The sequence below is a fragment of the Scyliorhinus torazame genome, chromosome 22 (genome assembly GCF_047496885.1).
Source record: "Scyliorhinus torazame isolate Kashiwa2021f chromosome 22, sScyTor2.1, whole genome shotgun sequence".
Lineage (NCBI taxonomy): Eukaryota > Metazoa > Chordata > Chondrichthyes > Carcharhiniformes > Scyliorhinidae > Scyliorhinus > Scyliorhinus torazame.
The window spans coordinates 43,124,633-43,142,311 of record NC_092728.1 but is presented as its reverse complement, the minus strand read 5'-3'; the positions used below and the strand labels follow the sequence as shown (position 1 = coordinate 43,142,311).

At 55.7% G+C, this 17,679-nt stretch overlaps 1 protein-coding gene across 5 annotated transcripts in view; it reads left to right on the top strand.

Annotated features, from left to right (window-relative positions):
* Nucleotides 1–17,679, top strand: part of LOC140399046 (glutamate receptor ionotropic, NMDA 1) — a 370,944-nt gene that overhangs the window by 99,315 nt on the left and 253,950 nt on the right. For 3 of the 5 annotated variants that reach the window (XM_072488127.1, XM_072488124.1, XM_072488125.1), the window contains exons 4-5: nt 2,322–2,384; nt 2,961–3,061. In XM_072488127.1, coding sequence (XP_072344228.1) covers nt 2,322–2,384; nt 2,961–3,061 — 164 coding nt within the window. The remainder of the gene's footprint in view (nt 1–2,321; nt 2,385–2,960; nt 3,062–17,679) is intronic. The other 2 variants (XM_072488128.1, XM_072488126.1) reach the window with 1 other exon arrangement.

Sequence of the window (17,679 nt, the reverse complement as noted above, 5' to 3'; positions counted from 1 at the left end):
CAGAGCCAGTGACACACAGAGCCAGTATCGCAGAGCCATGTCACACACAGCCAGTGACACACCGAGCCAGTGTCACACAGAGCCATGTCACACAGAGCCAGTGTCACACAGAGCCATTGTCACACAGAGCCAGTGTTACACAGAGCCATGTCACACACAGCCAGTGACACACACAGCCAGTGTCACACAGAGCCAGTGTCACGCAGAGCCAGTGTCACACAGAGCCAGTGTTACACAGAGCCATGTCACACAGAGCCAGTGACACACACAGCCAGTGACACACAGATCCAGTGTCACAGAGCCAGTATCACAAAGAGTCAGTGTCACACAGAGACAGTGTCACGCACAGCGAGTGTCACAGAGCCAGTGTCACAGAGCCAGTATCACAAAGCCAGTGTCACAAAGCCAGTGTCACAAAGAGTCAGTGTCACACAGAGCCATGTCACACAGAGCCAGTGTCACACAGAGCCATTGTCACACAGAGCCAGTGTTACACAGAGCCATGTCACACACAGCCAGTGACACACACAGCCAGTGTCACACAGAGCCAGTGTCACGCAGAGCCAGTGTCACACAGAGCCAGTGTTACACAGAGCCATGTCACACAGAGCCAGTGACACACACAGCCAGTGACACACAGATCCAGTGTCACAGAGCCAGTATCACAAAGAGTCAGTGTCACACAGAGACAGTGTCACGCACAGCGAGTGTCACAGAGCCAGTGTCACACAGCCAGTATCACACGCATCCAGTCTCACAGAGACAGTGTTACACACATCCAGTGTCACTGAGCCAGTGTCACACACAGCCAGTGTCACACACAGCCAGTGTCACACACACACAGCCAGTGTCACACACAGCCAGTGTCACAGAGCCAGTGTCACAGAGCCAGTGTCACAGAGCCAGTGTCACAGAGCCAGTGTCACACACAGCCAGTGTAAGAGAGTCAGTGTCACAGAGAGCCAGTATCACACACATCCAGTCTCACAGAGCCAGTATTACACAGAGCCATGTCACACACAGCCAGTGTCACACACAGCCAGTGTCACTGAGCCAGCGTCACACACAGCCAGCGTCACACACAGCCAGCGTCACACACAGCCAGCGTCACACACAGCCAGCGTCACACACAGCCAGCGTCACACACAGCCAGTTTCACACACAGCCAGTGTCACTGAGCCAGTGTCACACAGCCTGTGTCACAGAGACAGTGTCACAGAGACAGTGTCACAGGGACAGTGTCACAGAGACAGTGTCACAGAGCCAGTGTCACACACTTCCAGTGTCACAAAGCCAGTATCACACACACCCAGTGTCACAGAGCCAGTATCACACTCATCCAGTGTCACACAGAGTCAGTGTCACACAGAGTCAGTGTCACACAGAGCCAGTGTCACAAAGCCAGCATCATACACACCCAGTGTCACAGAGCCAGTATCACACTCATCCAGTGTCACACAGAGTCAGTGTCACACAGAGCCAGTGTCACACAGAGCCAGTGTCACACAGAGCCAGTGTCACACAGAGCCAGTGTCACAAAGCCAGCATCACACACACCCAGTGTCACAGAGCCAGTATCACACTCATCGTGTCACACAGAGCCAGTGTCACACACAGCCAGTGTCACACACAGCCAGTGTCACACACAGCCAGTGTCACACACAGCCAGTGTCACACACAGCCAGTGTCACACACAGCCAGTGTCACACAGCCTGTGTCACAGAGACAGTGTCACAGAGACAGTGTCACAGAGACAGTGTCACACAGAGCCAGTGTCACACACTTCCAGTGTCACAAAGCCAGTATCACACACACCCAGTGTCACAGAGCCAGTATCACACTCATCCAGTGTCACACACAGCCAGTGTCACACAGAGCCAGTGTCACACAGAGTCAGTGTCACACAGAGCCAGTGTCACAGAGCCAGTATCACTCACAGCCAGTGTCACAGAGCCAGTATCACTCACAGCCAGTGTCAGAGCCAAAATCACACATCCAGTGTCACACAGCCAGTGTCACACACAGCCAGTGTCACACAGCCTTGTCACACAGCCAGTGTCAGAGCCAATATCACACATCCAGTGTCACACAGCCAGTGTCACACACAGTCAGTATCAGAGCCAATATCACACATCCAGTGTCACACACAGCCAGTTTCACAGAGGCTTCAAATAAGTGAGGAGCTGTTTTTTTTGCAAGCTCCAGTGATACGTTTGACCCTGAGGAGGAGAGAGGGTTAAATTGCTTACTACACGTCATTTTCAACTGTTTATAATATTCTTCTGTGTCTACATATTTTCTCTGTGCACATTACTCATCAGAATAAAAAAAGGAACTTTGAAAACAACGACCAACATTCGTATGACAGCAGGCGAGGACCAAAGGTATATTTGCATGTAGACTGCACGAGCCAGCAATCGTAAACTAACGGAGTAGCTCACAGTCACAGAATAACCAATGAGACTGTTCTGGTAGCACGCTGTTAGTTTCAAACAGATTATTTTGGTTTGTCAATGAGAATGGTTAAAGAACATGAGTCGCCCCTACCTAACCAAATCCTGTTATAAGGACACGTGCATGTTGAATAAAGACTAACTTGCAAGTTTTTTTGAAAAAGTACCACTTAGAAATGAAAGCCATGACGTTTTCCTCTGACTTCACCCTGTTTAAGACTTTTTTTTGAAAGACCGACCAACTCTCTTTCAGGTTGAGATGCATTTCCCCCTCTCTATTCTACTCTATCAGCTGCACGCACCCTTTTTTTGGTCTTGTTCTATCTTAGTTTGCATGCCCAGTACAGAGAACTACGTAGCTCACATTGGCTCCACACGGGCCCAGTTATCTGATCGCCTTTAAGATGATCTATGCTGGAGATCAAAGGCGTCGTTGATGGGAAGAGGCCGCAAAGGATGGTTTGGGACAAATCGTGTAGTAATTCTGAATCCCTGCACCAACTACAGGCTGAGAAGGTCCTCCAGTTTGAACCTGGCACGACAAACATGACATCAATGCTGCTCGAAGCCAAGGAGTTGGAGGCAAGAGTCATCATCCTGTCCGCCAAGTAAGTGACAAATTGTTGAAGAATATAAACACGAGTTACTGTTCTGTGTGTCTGTCACCTCCCAGGCCTGTCCCTGAGCTTTGTATCCTGTCCTCTACACTCTTAGATTGTATAACATCCAGCTCCATCCCTCTAGTATGCATTCCCTGGTCTGTACACTCCCCTCTCCATTCCCCCGGTCTGTGTATACTCCCTTCTCCATTCCCCCGGTCTGTGTATACTCCCTTCTCCATTCCCCCGGTCTGTGTATACTCCCCTCTCCATTCCCCCGGTCTGTACACTCCCCTCTCCATTCCCCCGGTCTGTACACTCCCCTCTCCATTCCCCCGGTCTGTACACTCCCCTCTCCATTCCCCCGGTCTGTACACACCCCTCTCCATTCCCCCGGTCTGTACACTCCCCTCTCCATTCCCCCGGTCTGTACACTCCCCTCTCCATTCCCCCGGTCTGTACTCTCCCCTCTCCATTCCCCCGGTCTGTACTCTCCCCTCTCCATTCCCCCGGTCTGTGTATACTCCCTTCTCCATTCCCCCGGTCTGTGTATACTCCCCTCTCCATTCCCCCGGTCTGTACACTCCCCTCTCCATTCCCCCGGTCTGTACACTCCCCTCTCCATTCCCCCGGTCTGTACACTCCCCTCTCCATTCCCCCGGTCTGTACTCTCCCCTCTCCATTCCCCGGTCTCTACACTCCCCTCTCCATTCCCCCGGTCTGTACACTCCCCTCTCCATTCCCCCGGTCTGTACACTCCCCTCTCCATTCCCCCGGTCTGTACACACCCCTCTCCATTCCCCCGGTCTGTACACTCCCCTCTCCATTCCCCCGGTCCGTACACTCCCCTCTCCATTCCCCCGGTCTGTACACTCCCCTCTCCATTCCCCCGGTCTGTACACACCCCTCTCCATTCCCCCGGTCTGTACACTCCCCTCTCCATTCCCCCGGTCTGTACACACCCCTCTCCATTCCCCCGGTCTGTACACTCCCCTCTCCATTCCCCCGGTATATACACACCCCTCTCCATTCCCCTAGTCTGTACACACCCCTCTCCATTCCCCCGGTATATACACACCCCTCTCCATTCCCCCAGTCTGTACACACCCCTCTCCATTCCCCCGGTCTGTACACTCCCCTCTCCATTCCCCCGGTATATACACACCCCTCTCCATTCCCCTAGTCTGTACACACCCCTCTCCATTCCCCCGGTATATACACACCCCTCTCCATTCCCCCTGGTCTGTACACACCCCTCTCCATTCCCCCGGTCTGTACACTCCCCTCTCCATTCCCCCCGGTCTGTACACTCCCCTCTCCATTCCCCGGTCTGTACACTCCCCTCTCCATTCCCCCGGTCTGTACACTCCCCTCTCCATTCCCCCGGTCTGTACACACCCCTCTCCATTCCCCCGGTCTGTACACTCCCCTCTCCATTCCCCCGGTCTGTACACTCCCCTCTCCATTCCCCCGGTCTGTACTCTCCCCTCTCCATTCCCCCGGTCTGTACACTCCCCTCTCCATTCCCCCGGTCTGTACACACCCCTCTCCATTCCCCCGGTCTGTACACTCCCCTCTCCATTCCCCCGGTATATACACACCCCTCTCCATTCCCCTAGTCTGTACACACCCCTCTCCATTCCCCCGGTATATACACACCCCTCTCCATTCCCCCTGGTCTGTACACACCCCTCTCCATTCCCCCGGTCTGTACACTCCCCTCTCCATTCCCCCCGGTCTGTACACTCCCCTCTCCATTCCCCGGTCTGTACACTCCCCTCTCCATTCCCCCGGTCTGTACACTCCCCTCTCCATTCCCCCGGTCTGTACACACCCCTCTCCATTCCCCCGGTCTGTACACTCCCCTCTCCATTCCCCCGGTCTGTACACTCCCCTCTCCATTCCCCCGGTCTGTACTCTCCCCTCTCCATTCCCCCGGTCTGTACACTCCCCTCTCCATTCCCCCGGTCTGTACACACCCCTCTCCATTCCCCCGGTCTGTACACTCCCCTCTCCATTCCCCCGGTCTGTACTCTCCCCTCTCCATTCCCCCGGTCTGTACTCTCCCCTCTCCATTCCCCGGTCTGTACACTCCCCTCTCCATTCCCCCGGTCTGTACACACCCCTCTCCATTCCCCTAGTCTGTACTCTCCCCTCTCCATTCCCCCGGTCTGTACACTCCCCTCTCCATTCCCCCGGTCTGTACACTCCCCTCTCCATTCCCCCGGTCTGTACACACCCCTCTCCATTCCCCCGGTACATACACACCCCTCTCCATTCCCCCTGGTCTGTACACACCCCTCTCCATTCCCCCGGTCTGTACACTCCCCTCTCCATTCCCCCCGGTCTGTACACTCCCCTCTCCATTCCCCGGTCTGTACACTCCCCTCTCCATTCCCCCGGTCTGTACACACCTCTCTCCATTCCCCCGGTCTGTACACACCCCTCTCCATTCCCCCGGTCTGTACACACCCCTCTCCATTCCCCCGGTGTGTACACTCCCCTCTCCATTCCCCGGTCTGTACTCTCCCCTCTCCATTCCCCCGGTCTGTACACTCCCCTCTCCATTCCCCCGGTCTGTACACACCCCTCTCCATTCCCCCGGTCTGTACACACCCCTCTCCATTCCCCCGGTGTGTACACTCCCCTCTCCATTCCCCGGTCTGTACACTCCCCTCTCCATTCCCCCGGTCTGTACACTCCCCTCTCCATTCCCCCGGTCTGTACACTCCCCTCTCCATTCCCCCGGTCTGTACACTCCCCTCTTCATTCCCCCGGTCTGTACACTCCCCTCTCCATTCCCCGAGTCTGTACACTCCCCTCTCCATTCCCCCGGTCTGTACACTCCCCTCTCCATTCCCCGAGTCTGTACACTCCCCTCTCCATTCCCCCGGTCTGTACACTCCCCTCTTCATTCCCCCGGTCTGTACACTTCCCTCTCCATTCCCCTAGTCTGTACACTCCCCTCTTCATTCCCCTAGTCTGTACACTCCCCTCTCCATTCCCCCGGTCTGTACACTCCCCTCTCCATTCCCCCGGTCTGTACACTCCCCTCTCCATTCCCCCGGTCTGTACACTCCCCTCTCCATTCCCCGGTCTGTACACTCCCCTCTCCAATTCCCCGGTCTGTACTCTCCCCTCTCCATTCCCCCGGTCTGTACACTCCCCTCTCCAATTCCCCGGTCTGTACTCTCCCCTCTCCATTCCCCCGGTCTGTACACACCCCTCTCCAATTCCCCGGTCTGTACTCTCCCCTCTCCATTCCCCCGGTCTGTACACTCCCCTCTCCAATTCCCCGGTCTGTACACTCCCCTCTCCATTCCCCCGGTCTGTACTCTCCCCTCTCCATTCCCCTGGTCTGTACACTCCCCTCTCCATTCCCCTGGTCTGTACACTCCCCTCTCCATTCCCCTGGTCTGTACTCTCCCCTCTCCATTCCCCCGGCCTGTACACACCCCTCTCCATTCCCCCGGCCTGTACACTCCCCTCTCCATTCCCCCGGCCTGTACACTCCCCTCTCCATTCCCCCGGCCTGTACACACCCCTCTCCATTCCCCCGGCCTGTACACTCCCCTCTCCATTCCCCCGGCCTGTACACTCCCCTCTCCATTCCCCTGGTCTGTACACTCCCCTCTCCATTCCCCCGGTCTGTACACTCCCCTCTCCATTCCCCCGGTCTGTACACTCCCCTCTCCATTCCCCGAGTCTGTACACTCCACTCTCCATTCCCCCGGTCTGTACACTCCCCTCTCCATTCCCCCGGTCTGTATACTCCCCTCTCCATTCCCCCCGGTCTGTACACTCCCCTCTCCATTCCGCGGTCTGTACACTCCCCTCTCCATTCCACTGGTCTGTACACACCCCTCTCCATTCCCCCGGCCTGTACACTCCCCTCTCCATTCCCCTGGTCTGTACACTCCCCTCTCCATTCCACTGGTCTGTACACACCCCTCTCCATTCCCCCGGCCTGTACACTCCCCTCTCCATTCCCCCGGTCTGTACACTCCCCTCTCCATTCCCCCGGTCTGTACACACCCCTCTCCATTCCCCCGGTCTGTACACTCCCCTCTCCATTCCCCCGGTCTGTACACTCCCCTCTCCATTCCCCCGGTCTGTATACTCCCCTCTCCATTCCCCCCGGTCTGTACACTCCCCTCTCCATTCCCCGGTCTGTACACTCCCCTCTCCATTCCCCTGGTCTGTACACTCCCCTCTCCATTCCACTGGTCTGTACACTCCCCTCTCCATTCCCCTGGTCTGTACACTCCCCTCTCCATTCCCCCGGTCTGTACACACCCCTCTCCATTCCCCCGGCCTGTACACTCCCCTCTCCATTCCCCCGGCCTGTACACTCCCCTCTCCATTCTACTGGTCTGTACACAACCCTCTCCATTCCCCCAGTCTGTACACACCCCTCTCTATTCGCCCTCATCCACATATTCCTCCCACTCTCACATCAATCTCCATGATGCCTCCGTCTGTACACCTTCCTAGATGTCTTTCTGCACCCTTTCCTTTTACTAGGGACTGTCTCCACCAGCTAAACGTCCACTGTATATATCTGTAGCTAACTCCATTTCCCCTGGAATCGATGCCCATCCAGCTCCATTTCCCCTGGAATCGATGCCCATCCAACTCCATTTCCCCCGGAATCGATCCACATCCAGCTCCATTTCCCCCGGAATCGATGCCCATCCAACTCCGTTTCCCCCGGAATCGATCCATATCCAGCTCCATTTCCCCCGGAATCGATACACATCCAGATCCATTTCCCCCGGAATCGATGCCCATCCAACTCCGTTTCCCCCGGAATCGATCCACATCCAGCTCCATTTCCCCTGGAATCGATACACATCCAGCTCCATTTCCCCTGGAATCGATGCCCATCCAGCTCCATTTCCCCCGGAATCGATGCCCATCCAGCTCCATTTCCCCTGGAATCGATGCCCATCCAACTCCATTTCCCCCGGAATCGATCCACATCCAGCTCCATTTCCCCCAGAATCAATGCCCATCCAGCTCCATTTCCCCCGGAATCGATTCCCATCCAGCTCCATTTCCCCTGGAATCGATGCCCATCTAGCTCCATTTCCCCCGGAATCGAGGCCCATCCAGCTCCATTTCCCCCGGAATCGATGTACATCCAGCTCCATTTCCCCCGGAATCGATGCCCATCCAGCTCCATTTCCCCCGGAATCGATGCCTATCCAGCTCCATTTCCCCTGGAATCGATGCCCATCCAGCTCCATTTCCCCCGGAATCGATGTGCATCCAGCTCCATTTCCCCCAGAATCGTTGCCCCTCCAGCTCCATTTCCCCCGGAATCGATGTACATCCAGCTCCATTTCCCCCAGAATCGATGTACATCCAGCTCCATTTCCCCCGGAATCGATGCACATCCAGCTCCATTTCCCCCGGAATCGATGCCCATCCAGCTCCATTTCCCCCGGAATCGATGCCCATCCAGCTCCATTTCCCCTGGAATCGATACACATCCAGCTCCATTTCCCCTGGAATCGATGCCCATCCAGCTCCATTTCCCCCGGAATCGATGTACATCCAGGTCCATTTCCCCCGGAATCGATGCCCATCCAGCTCCATTTCCCCCGGAATCGATGCCCATCCAGCTCCAGTTCCCCCGGAATCGATGCCCATCCAGCTCCATTTCCCCCGGAATCGATACACATCCAGCTCCATTTCCCCCGGAATCGATGCCCATCCAGCTCCATTTCCCCTGGAATCGATGTACATCCAGCTCCATTTCCCCCGGAATCGATGCCCATCCAGCTCCATTTCCCCCGGAATCGATACACATCCAGCTCCATTTCCCCCGGAATCGATGCCCATCCAGCTCCATTTCCCCCGGAATCGATGCCCATCCAGCTCCATTTCCCCCGGAATCGATGTACATCCAGCTCCATTTCCCCCGGAATCGATGTACATCCAGCTCCATTTCCCCCGGAATCGATGCACATCCAGCTCCATTTCCCCTGGAATCGATGCCCATCCAGCTCCATTTCCCCCGGAATCTATACATATCCAGCTCCATTTCCCCTGGAATCGATGCCCATCCAGCTCCATTTCCCCTTGGAATCGATGACCATCCAGCTCCATTTCCCCCGGAATCGATGCCCATCCAGTTCCATTTCCCCCGGAATCGATGCCCATCCAACTCCATTTCCCCCGGAAGCGATGCCCATCCAGCTCCATTTCCGCTGGAATCGATGTACATCCAGCTCCATTTCCCCCGGAATCGATGCCCATCCAGCTCCATTTCCCCCGGAATCGATGTACATCCAACTCCATTTCCCCCGGAATCGATCCACATCCAGCTCCATTTCCCCCGGAATCGATGCCCATCCAGCTCCATTTCCCCCGGAATCGATCCACATCCAGCTCCATTTCCCGCAGAATCGATGCCCATCCAGCTCCATTTCCCCCGGATTCGATGCCCATTCAGCTCCATTTCCCCCGGAATCGATGTACATCCGGCTCCATTTCCCGCGGAATCGATTCCCATCCAGCTCCATTTTCCCTGGAATCGATGCACATCTAGCTCCAATTCCCCCGGAATCGAGGCCCATCCAGCTCCATTTCCCCCGGAATCGATGTACATCCAGCTCCATTTCCCCTGGAATCGATGCCCATCCAGCTCCATTTCCCCCGGAATCGATGTACATCCAGCTCCATTTCCCCCGGAATCGATGTACATCCAGCTCCATTTCCCCCGGAATCGATGCCCATCCAACTCCATTTCCCCTGGAATCGATGCCCATCCAGCTCCATTTCCCCCGGAATCGATGTACATCCAGCTCCATTTCCCCCGGAATCGATGTACATCCAGCTCCATTTCCCCCAGAATTGATGTACATCCAGCTCGATTTCCCCCGGAATCGATGCACATCCAGCTCGATTTCCCCCGGAATCGATGCCCATCCAACTCCATTTCCCCTGGAATCGATACACATCCAGCTCCATTTCCCCCGGAATCGATGTACATCCAACTCCATTTCCCCCGGAATCGATGCCCATCCAACTCCATTTCCCCCGGAATCGATGCCCATCCGGCTCCATTTCCCCTGGAATCGATACACATCCAGCTCCATTTCCCCTGGAATCGATGCCCATCCAGCTCCATTTCCCCCGGAATCGATGTACATCCAGCTCCATTTCCCCCGGAATCGATGCCCATCCAGCTCCATTTCCCCCGGAATCGATGCCCATCCAGCTCCATTTCCCCCGGAATCGATGCCCATCCAGCTCCATTTCCCCCGGAATCGATGCCTATCCAGCTCCATTTCCCCCGGAATCGATACACAACCAGCTCCATTTCCCCTGGAATCGATGTACATCCAGCTCCATTTCCCCCGGAATCGATGCCCATCCAGCTCCATTTCCCCCGGAATCGATACACATCCAGCTCCATTTCCCCTGAATCGATGCCCATCCAGCTCCATTTCCCCCGGAATCGATGTACATCCAGCTCCATTTCCCCCGGAATCGATGTACATCCAGCTCCATTTCCCCCAGAATCGATGTACATCCAGCTCCATTTCCCCCGGAATCGATGCACATCCAGCTCCATTTCCCCCGGAATCGATGCCCATCCAGCTCCATTTTCCCTGGAATCGATACACATCCAGCTCCATTTCCCCTGGAATCGAAACACATCCAGCTCCATTTCCCCTGGAATCGATGCCCATCCAGCTCCATTTCCCCCGGAATCGATGTGCATCCAGGTCCATTTCCCCCGGAATCGATGCCCATCCAGCTCCATTTCTGCCGGAATCGATGCCCATCCAGCTCCATTTCCCCCGGAACCGATGCCCATCCAGCTCCATTTCCCCCGGAATCGATACAAATCCAGCTCCATTTCCCCCGGAATCGATGCACATCCAGCTCCATTTCCCCTGGAATCGATGTACATCCAGCTCCATTTCCCCCGGAATCGATGCCCACCCAGCTCCATTTCCCCCGGAATCGATGCACATCCAGCTCCATTTCCCCCGGAATCGATGCCCATCCAGCTCCATTTCCCCTGGAATCGATGCCCATCCAGCTCCATTTCCCCCGGAATCGATGCCCATCCAACTCCATTTCCCCTGGAATCGATGACCATCCAGCTACATTTCCCCCGGAATCGATGCCCATCCAGCTCCATTTCCCCCGGAATCGATGCCCATCCAACTCCATTTCCCCCGGAAGCGATGCCCATCCAGCTCCATTTCCCCTGGAATCGATGTACATCCAACTCCATTTCCCCCGGAATCGATGCCCATCCCGCTCCATTTCCCCCGGAATCGATGTACATCCAACTCCATTTCCCCCGGAATCGATGCCCATCCAGCTCCATTTCCCCCGGAATCGATGCACATCCAGCTCCATTTCCCCCGGAATCGATGCCCATCCAGCTCCATTTCCCCCGGAATCTATACATATCCAGCTCCATTTCCCCCGAATCGATGCCCATCCAGCTCCATTTCCCCTGGAATCGATGCCCATCCAACTCCATTTCCCCCGGAATCGATCCACATCCAGCTCCATTTCCCCCGGAATCGATGCCCATCCAACTCCATTTCCCCCGGAATCGATCCACATCCAGCTCCATTTCCCCCAGAATCGATGCCCATCCAGCTCCATTTCCCCCGGATTCGATGCCCATTCAGCTCCATTTCCCCCGGAATCGATGTACATCCGGCTCCATTTCCCCCGGAATCGATTCCCATCCAGCTCCATTTCCCCTGGAATCGATGCCCATCTAGCTCCATTTCCCCCGGAATCGAGGCCCATCCAGCTCCATTTCCCCCGGAATCGATGTACATCCAGCTCCATTTCCCCCGGAATCGATGCCCATCCAGCTCCATTTCCTCCGGAATCGATGCCCATCCAGCTCCATTTCCCCCGGAATCGATGCCCATCCAGCTCCATTTCCCCCGGAATCGATGTACATCCAGCTCCATTTCCCCCGGAATCGATGCCCATCCAGCTCCATTTCCCCTGGAATCGATGCCCATCCAGCTCCATTTCCCCCGGAATCGATGCCCATCCAGCTCCATTATCCCCGGAATCGATGCCCATCCAGCTCCATTTCCCCCGGATTCGATGCCCATCCAACTCCATTTTCCCCGGAATCGATGCACATCCAACTCCATTTCCCCCGGAATCGATGCACATCCGGCTCCATTTCCCCTGGAATCGATGCACATCCAGCTCCATTTCCCCCGGAATCGATGTACATCCAGCTCCATTTCCCCTGGAATCGATGCACATCCGGCTCCATTTCCCCCGGAATCAATGCACATCCAGCTCCATTCCCCCGGAATCGATGCCCATCCAGCTCCATTCCCCCGGAATCGATGCCCATCCAGCTCCATTTCCCCCGGAATCGATGCACATCCAACTCCATTTCCCCCGGAATCGATGCACATCCAACTCCATTTCCCCCGGAATCGATGCACATCCAGCTCCATTTCCCCCGGAATCGATGCCCATCCAGCTCCATTTCCCCCGGAATCGATGCACATCCAGCTCCATTTCCCCCGGAATCGATGCCCATCCAGCTCCATTCCCCCGGAATCGATGCCCATCCAGCTCCATTTCCCCCGGAATCGATGCCCATCCAGCTCCATTTCCCCCGGAATCGATACACATCCAGCTCCATTTCCCCCGGAATCGATGCCCATCCAGCTCCATTTCCCCCGGAATCGATACACATCCAGCTCCATTTCCCCTGGAATCGATGTACATCCAGCTCCATTTCCCCCGGAATCGATGCCCATCCAGCTCCATTTCCCCCGGAATCGATACACATCCAGCTCCATTTCCCCCGGAATCGATGCCCATCCAGCTCCATTTCCCCCGGGATCGATGCCCATCCAGCTCCATTTCCCCCGGAATCGATGTACATCCAGCTCCATTTCCCCTGGAATCGATGTACATCCAGCTCCATTTCCCCTGGAATCGATGCCCATCCAGCTCCATTTCCCCTGGAATCGATGCCCATCCAGCTCCATTTCCCCCAGAATCAATGCCCATCCAGCTCCATTTCCCCTGGAATCGATGCCCATCCAGCTCCATTTCCCCCGGAATCGATGTACATCCAACTCCATTTCCCCCGGAATCTATGCCCATCCAGTTCCATTTCCCCCGGAATCGATGCCCATCCAGCTCCATTTCCCCTGGAATCGATGACCATCCAGCTCCATTTCCCCCGGAATCGATGCCCATCCAGCTCCATTTCCCCCGGAATCGATGCCCATCCAGCTCCATTTCCCCCGGAATCGATGCACATCCAACTCCATTTCCCCCGGAATCGATGCCCATCCAGCTCCATTTCCCCCGGAATCGATGCCCATCCAGCTCCATTTCCCCCGGAATCGATACACATCCAGCTGCATTTCCCCCGGAAGCGATGCCCATCCAGCTCCATTTCCCCCGGAATCGATGCCCATCCAGCTCCATTTCCCCCGGAATCGATGCCCATCCAACTCAATTTCCCCCGGAAGCGATTCCCATCCAGCTCCATTTCCCCTGGAATCAATGCCCATCCAGCTCCATTTCCCCTGGAATCGATGTACATCCAACTCCATTTCCCCCGGAATCGATGCCCATCCAGCTCCATTTCCCCCGGAATCGATGTACATCCAACTCCATTTCCCCCGGAATCGATGTACATCCGGCTCCATTTCCCCCGGAATCGATGTACATCCAGCTCCATTTCCCCCGGAATCGATGTACATCCAGCTCCATTTCCCCCGGAATCGATGCCCATCCAGCTCCATTTCCCCCGGAATCGATGCCCATCCAGCTCCATTTCCCCTGGAATCGATGCCCATCCAACTCCATTTCCCCCGGAATCGATCCACATCCAGCTCCATTTCCCCCAGAATCAATGCCCATCCAGCTCCATTTCCCCCGGAATCGATTCCCATCCAGCTCCATTTCCCCTGGAATCGATGCCCATCTAGCTCCATTTCCCCCGGAATCGAGGCCCATCCAGCTCCATTTCCCCCGGAATCGATGTACATCCAGCTCCATTTCCCCCGGAATCGATGCCCATCCAGCTCCATTTCCCCCGGAATCGATGCCTATCCAGCTCCATTTCCCCTGGAATCGATGCCCATCCAGCTCCATTTCCCCCGGAATCGATGTGCATCCAGCTCCATTTCCCCCAGAATCGTTGCCCCTCCAGCTCCATTTCCCCCGGAATCGATGTACATCCAGCTCCATTTCCCCCAGAATCGATGTACATCCAGCTCCATTTCCCCCGGAATCGATGCACATCCAGCTCCATTTCCCCCGGAATCGATGCCCATCCAGCTCCATTTCCCCCGGAATCGATGCCCATCCAGCTCCATTTCCCCTGGAATCGATACACATCCAGCTCCATTTCCCCTGGAATCGATGCCCATCCAGCTCCATTTCCCCCGGAATCGATGTACATCCAGGTCCATTTCCCCCGGAATCGATGCCCATCCAGCTCCATTTCCCCCGGAATCGATGCCCATCCAGCTCCAGTTCCCCCGGAATCGATGCCCATCCAGCTCCATTTCCCCCGGAATCGATACACATCCAGCTCCATTTCCCCCGGAATCGATGCCCATCCAGCTCCATTTCCCCTGGAATCGATGTACATCCAGCTCCATTTCCCCCGGAATCGATGCCCATCCAGCTCCATTTCCCCCGGAATCGATACACATCCAGCTCCATTTCCCCCGGAATCGATGCCCATCCAGCTCCATTTCCCCCGGAATCGATGCCCATCCAGCTCCATTTCCCCCGGAATCGATGTACATCCAGCTCCATTTCCCCCGGAATCGATGTACATCCAGCTCCATTTCCCCCGGAATCGATGCACATCCAGCTCCATTTCCCCTGGAATCGATGCCCATCCAGCTCCATTTCCCCCGGAATCTATACATATCCAGCTCCATTTCCCCTGGAATCGATGCCCATCCAGCTCCATTTCCCCTTGGAATCGATGACCATCCAGCTCCATTTCCCCCGGAATCGATGCCCATCCAGTTCCATTTCCCCCGGAATCGATGCCCATCCAACTCCATTTCCCCCGGAAGCGATGCCCATCCAGCTCCATTTCCGCTGGAATCGATGTACATCCAGCTCCATTTCCCCCGGAATCGATGCCCATCCAGCTCCATTTCCCCCGGAATCGATGTACATCCAACTCCATTTCCCCCGGAATCGATCCACATCCAGCTCCATTTCCCCCGGAATCGATGCCCATCCAGCTCCATTTCCCCCGGAATCGATCCACATCCAGCTCCATTTCCCGCAGAATCGATGCCCATCCAGCTCCATTTCCCCCGGATTCGATGCCCATTCAGCTCCATTTCCCCCGGAATCGATGTACATCCGGCTCCATTTCCCGCGGAATCGATTCCCATCCAGCTCCATTTTCCCTGGAATCGATGCACATCTAGCTCCAATTCCCCCGGAATCGAGGCCCATCCAGCTCCATTTCCCCCGGAATCGATGTACATCCAGCTCCATTTCCCCTGGAATCGATGCCCATCCAGCTCCATTTCCCCCGGAATCGATGTACATCCAGCTCCATTTCCCCCGGAATCGATGTACATCCAGCTCCATTTCCCCCGGAATCGATGCCCATCCAACTCCATTTCCCCTGGAATCGATGCCCATCCAGCTCCATTTCCCCCGGAATCGATGTACATCCAGCTCCATTTCCCCCGGAATCGATGTACATCCAGCTCCATTTCCCCCAGAATTGATGTACATCCAGCTCGATTTCCCCCGGAATCGATGCACATCCAGCTCGATTTCCCCCGGAATCGATGCCCATCCAACTCCATTTCCCCTGGAATCGATACACATCCAGCTCCATTTCCCCCGGAATCGATGTACATCCAACTCCATTTCCCCCGGAATCGATGCCCATCCAACTCCATTTCCCCCGGAATCGATGCCCATCCGGCTCCATTTCCCCTGGAATCGATACACATCCAGCTCCATTTCCCCTGGAATCGATGCCCATCCAGCTCCATTTCCCCCGGAATCGATGTACATCCAGCTCCATTTCCCCCGGAATCGATGCCCATCCAGCTCCATTTCCCCCGGAATCGATGCCCATCCAGCTCCATTTCCCCCGGAATCGATGCCCATCCAGCTCCATTTCCCCCGGAATCGATGCCTATCCAGCTCCATTTCCCCCGGAATCGATACACAACCAGCTCCATTTCCCCTGGAATCGATGTACATCCAGCTCCATTTCCCCCGGAATCGATGCCCATCCAGCTCCATTTCCCCCGGAATCGATACACATCCAGCTCCATTTCCCCTGAATCGATGCCCATCCAGCTCCATTTCCCCCGGAATCGATGTACATCCAGCTCCATTTCCCCCGGAATCGATGTACATCCAGCTCCATTTCCCCCAGAATCGATGTACATCCAGCTCCATTTCCCCCGGAATCGATGCACATCCAGCTCCATTTCCCCCGGAATCGATGCCCATCCAGCTCCATTTTCCCTGGAATCGATACACATCCAGCTCCATTTCCCCTGGAATCGAAACACATCCAGCTCCATTTCCCCTGGAATCGATGCCCATCCAGCTCCATTTCCCCCGGAATCGATGTGCATCCAGGTCCATTTCCCCCGGAATCGATGCCCATCCAGCTCCATTTCTGCCGGAATCGATGCCCATCCAGCTCCATTTCCCCCGGAACCGATGCCCATCCAGCTCCATTTCCCCCGGAATCGATACAAATCCAGCTCCATTTCCCCCGGAATCGATGCACATCCAGCTCCATTTCCCCTGGAATCGATGTACATCCAGCTCCATTTCCCCCGGAATCGATGCCCACCCAGCTCCATTTCCCCCGGAATCGATGCACATCCAGCTCCATTTCCCCCGGAATCGATGCCCATCCAGCTCCATTTCCCCTGGAATCGATGCCCATCCAGCTCCATTTCCCCCGGAATCGATGCCCATCCAACTCCATTTCCCCTGGAATCGATGACCATCCAGCTACATTTCCCCCGGAATCGATGCCCATCCAGCTCCATTTCCCCCGGAATCGATGCCCATCCAACTCCATTTCCCCCGGAAGCGATGCCCATCCAGCTCCATTTCCCCTGGAATCGATGTACATCCAACTCCATTTCCCCCGGAATCGATGCCCATCCCGCTCCATTTCCCCCGGAATCGATGTACATCCAACTCCATTTCCCCCGGAATCGATGCCCATCCAGCTCCATTTCCCCCGGAATCGATGCACATCCAGCTCCATTTCCCCCGGAATCGATGCCCATCCAGCTCCATTTCCCCCGGAATCTATACATATCCAGCTCCATTTCCCCCGAATCGATGCCCATCCAGCTCCATTTCCCCTGGAATCGATGCCCATCCAACTCCATTTCCCCCGGAATCGATCCACATCCAGCTCCATTTCCCCCGGAATCGATGCCCATCCAACTCCATTTCCCCCGGAATCGATCCACATCCAGCTCCATTTCCCCCAGAATCGATGCCCATCCAGCTCCATTTCCCCCGGATTCGATGCCCATTCAGCTCCATTTCCCCCGGAATCGATGTACATCCGGCTCCATTTCCCCCGGAATCGATTCCCATCCAGCTCCATTTCCCCT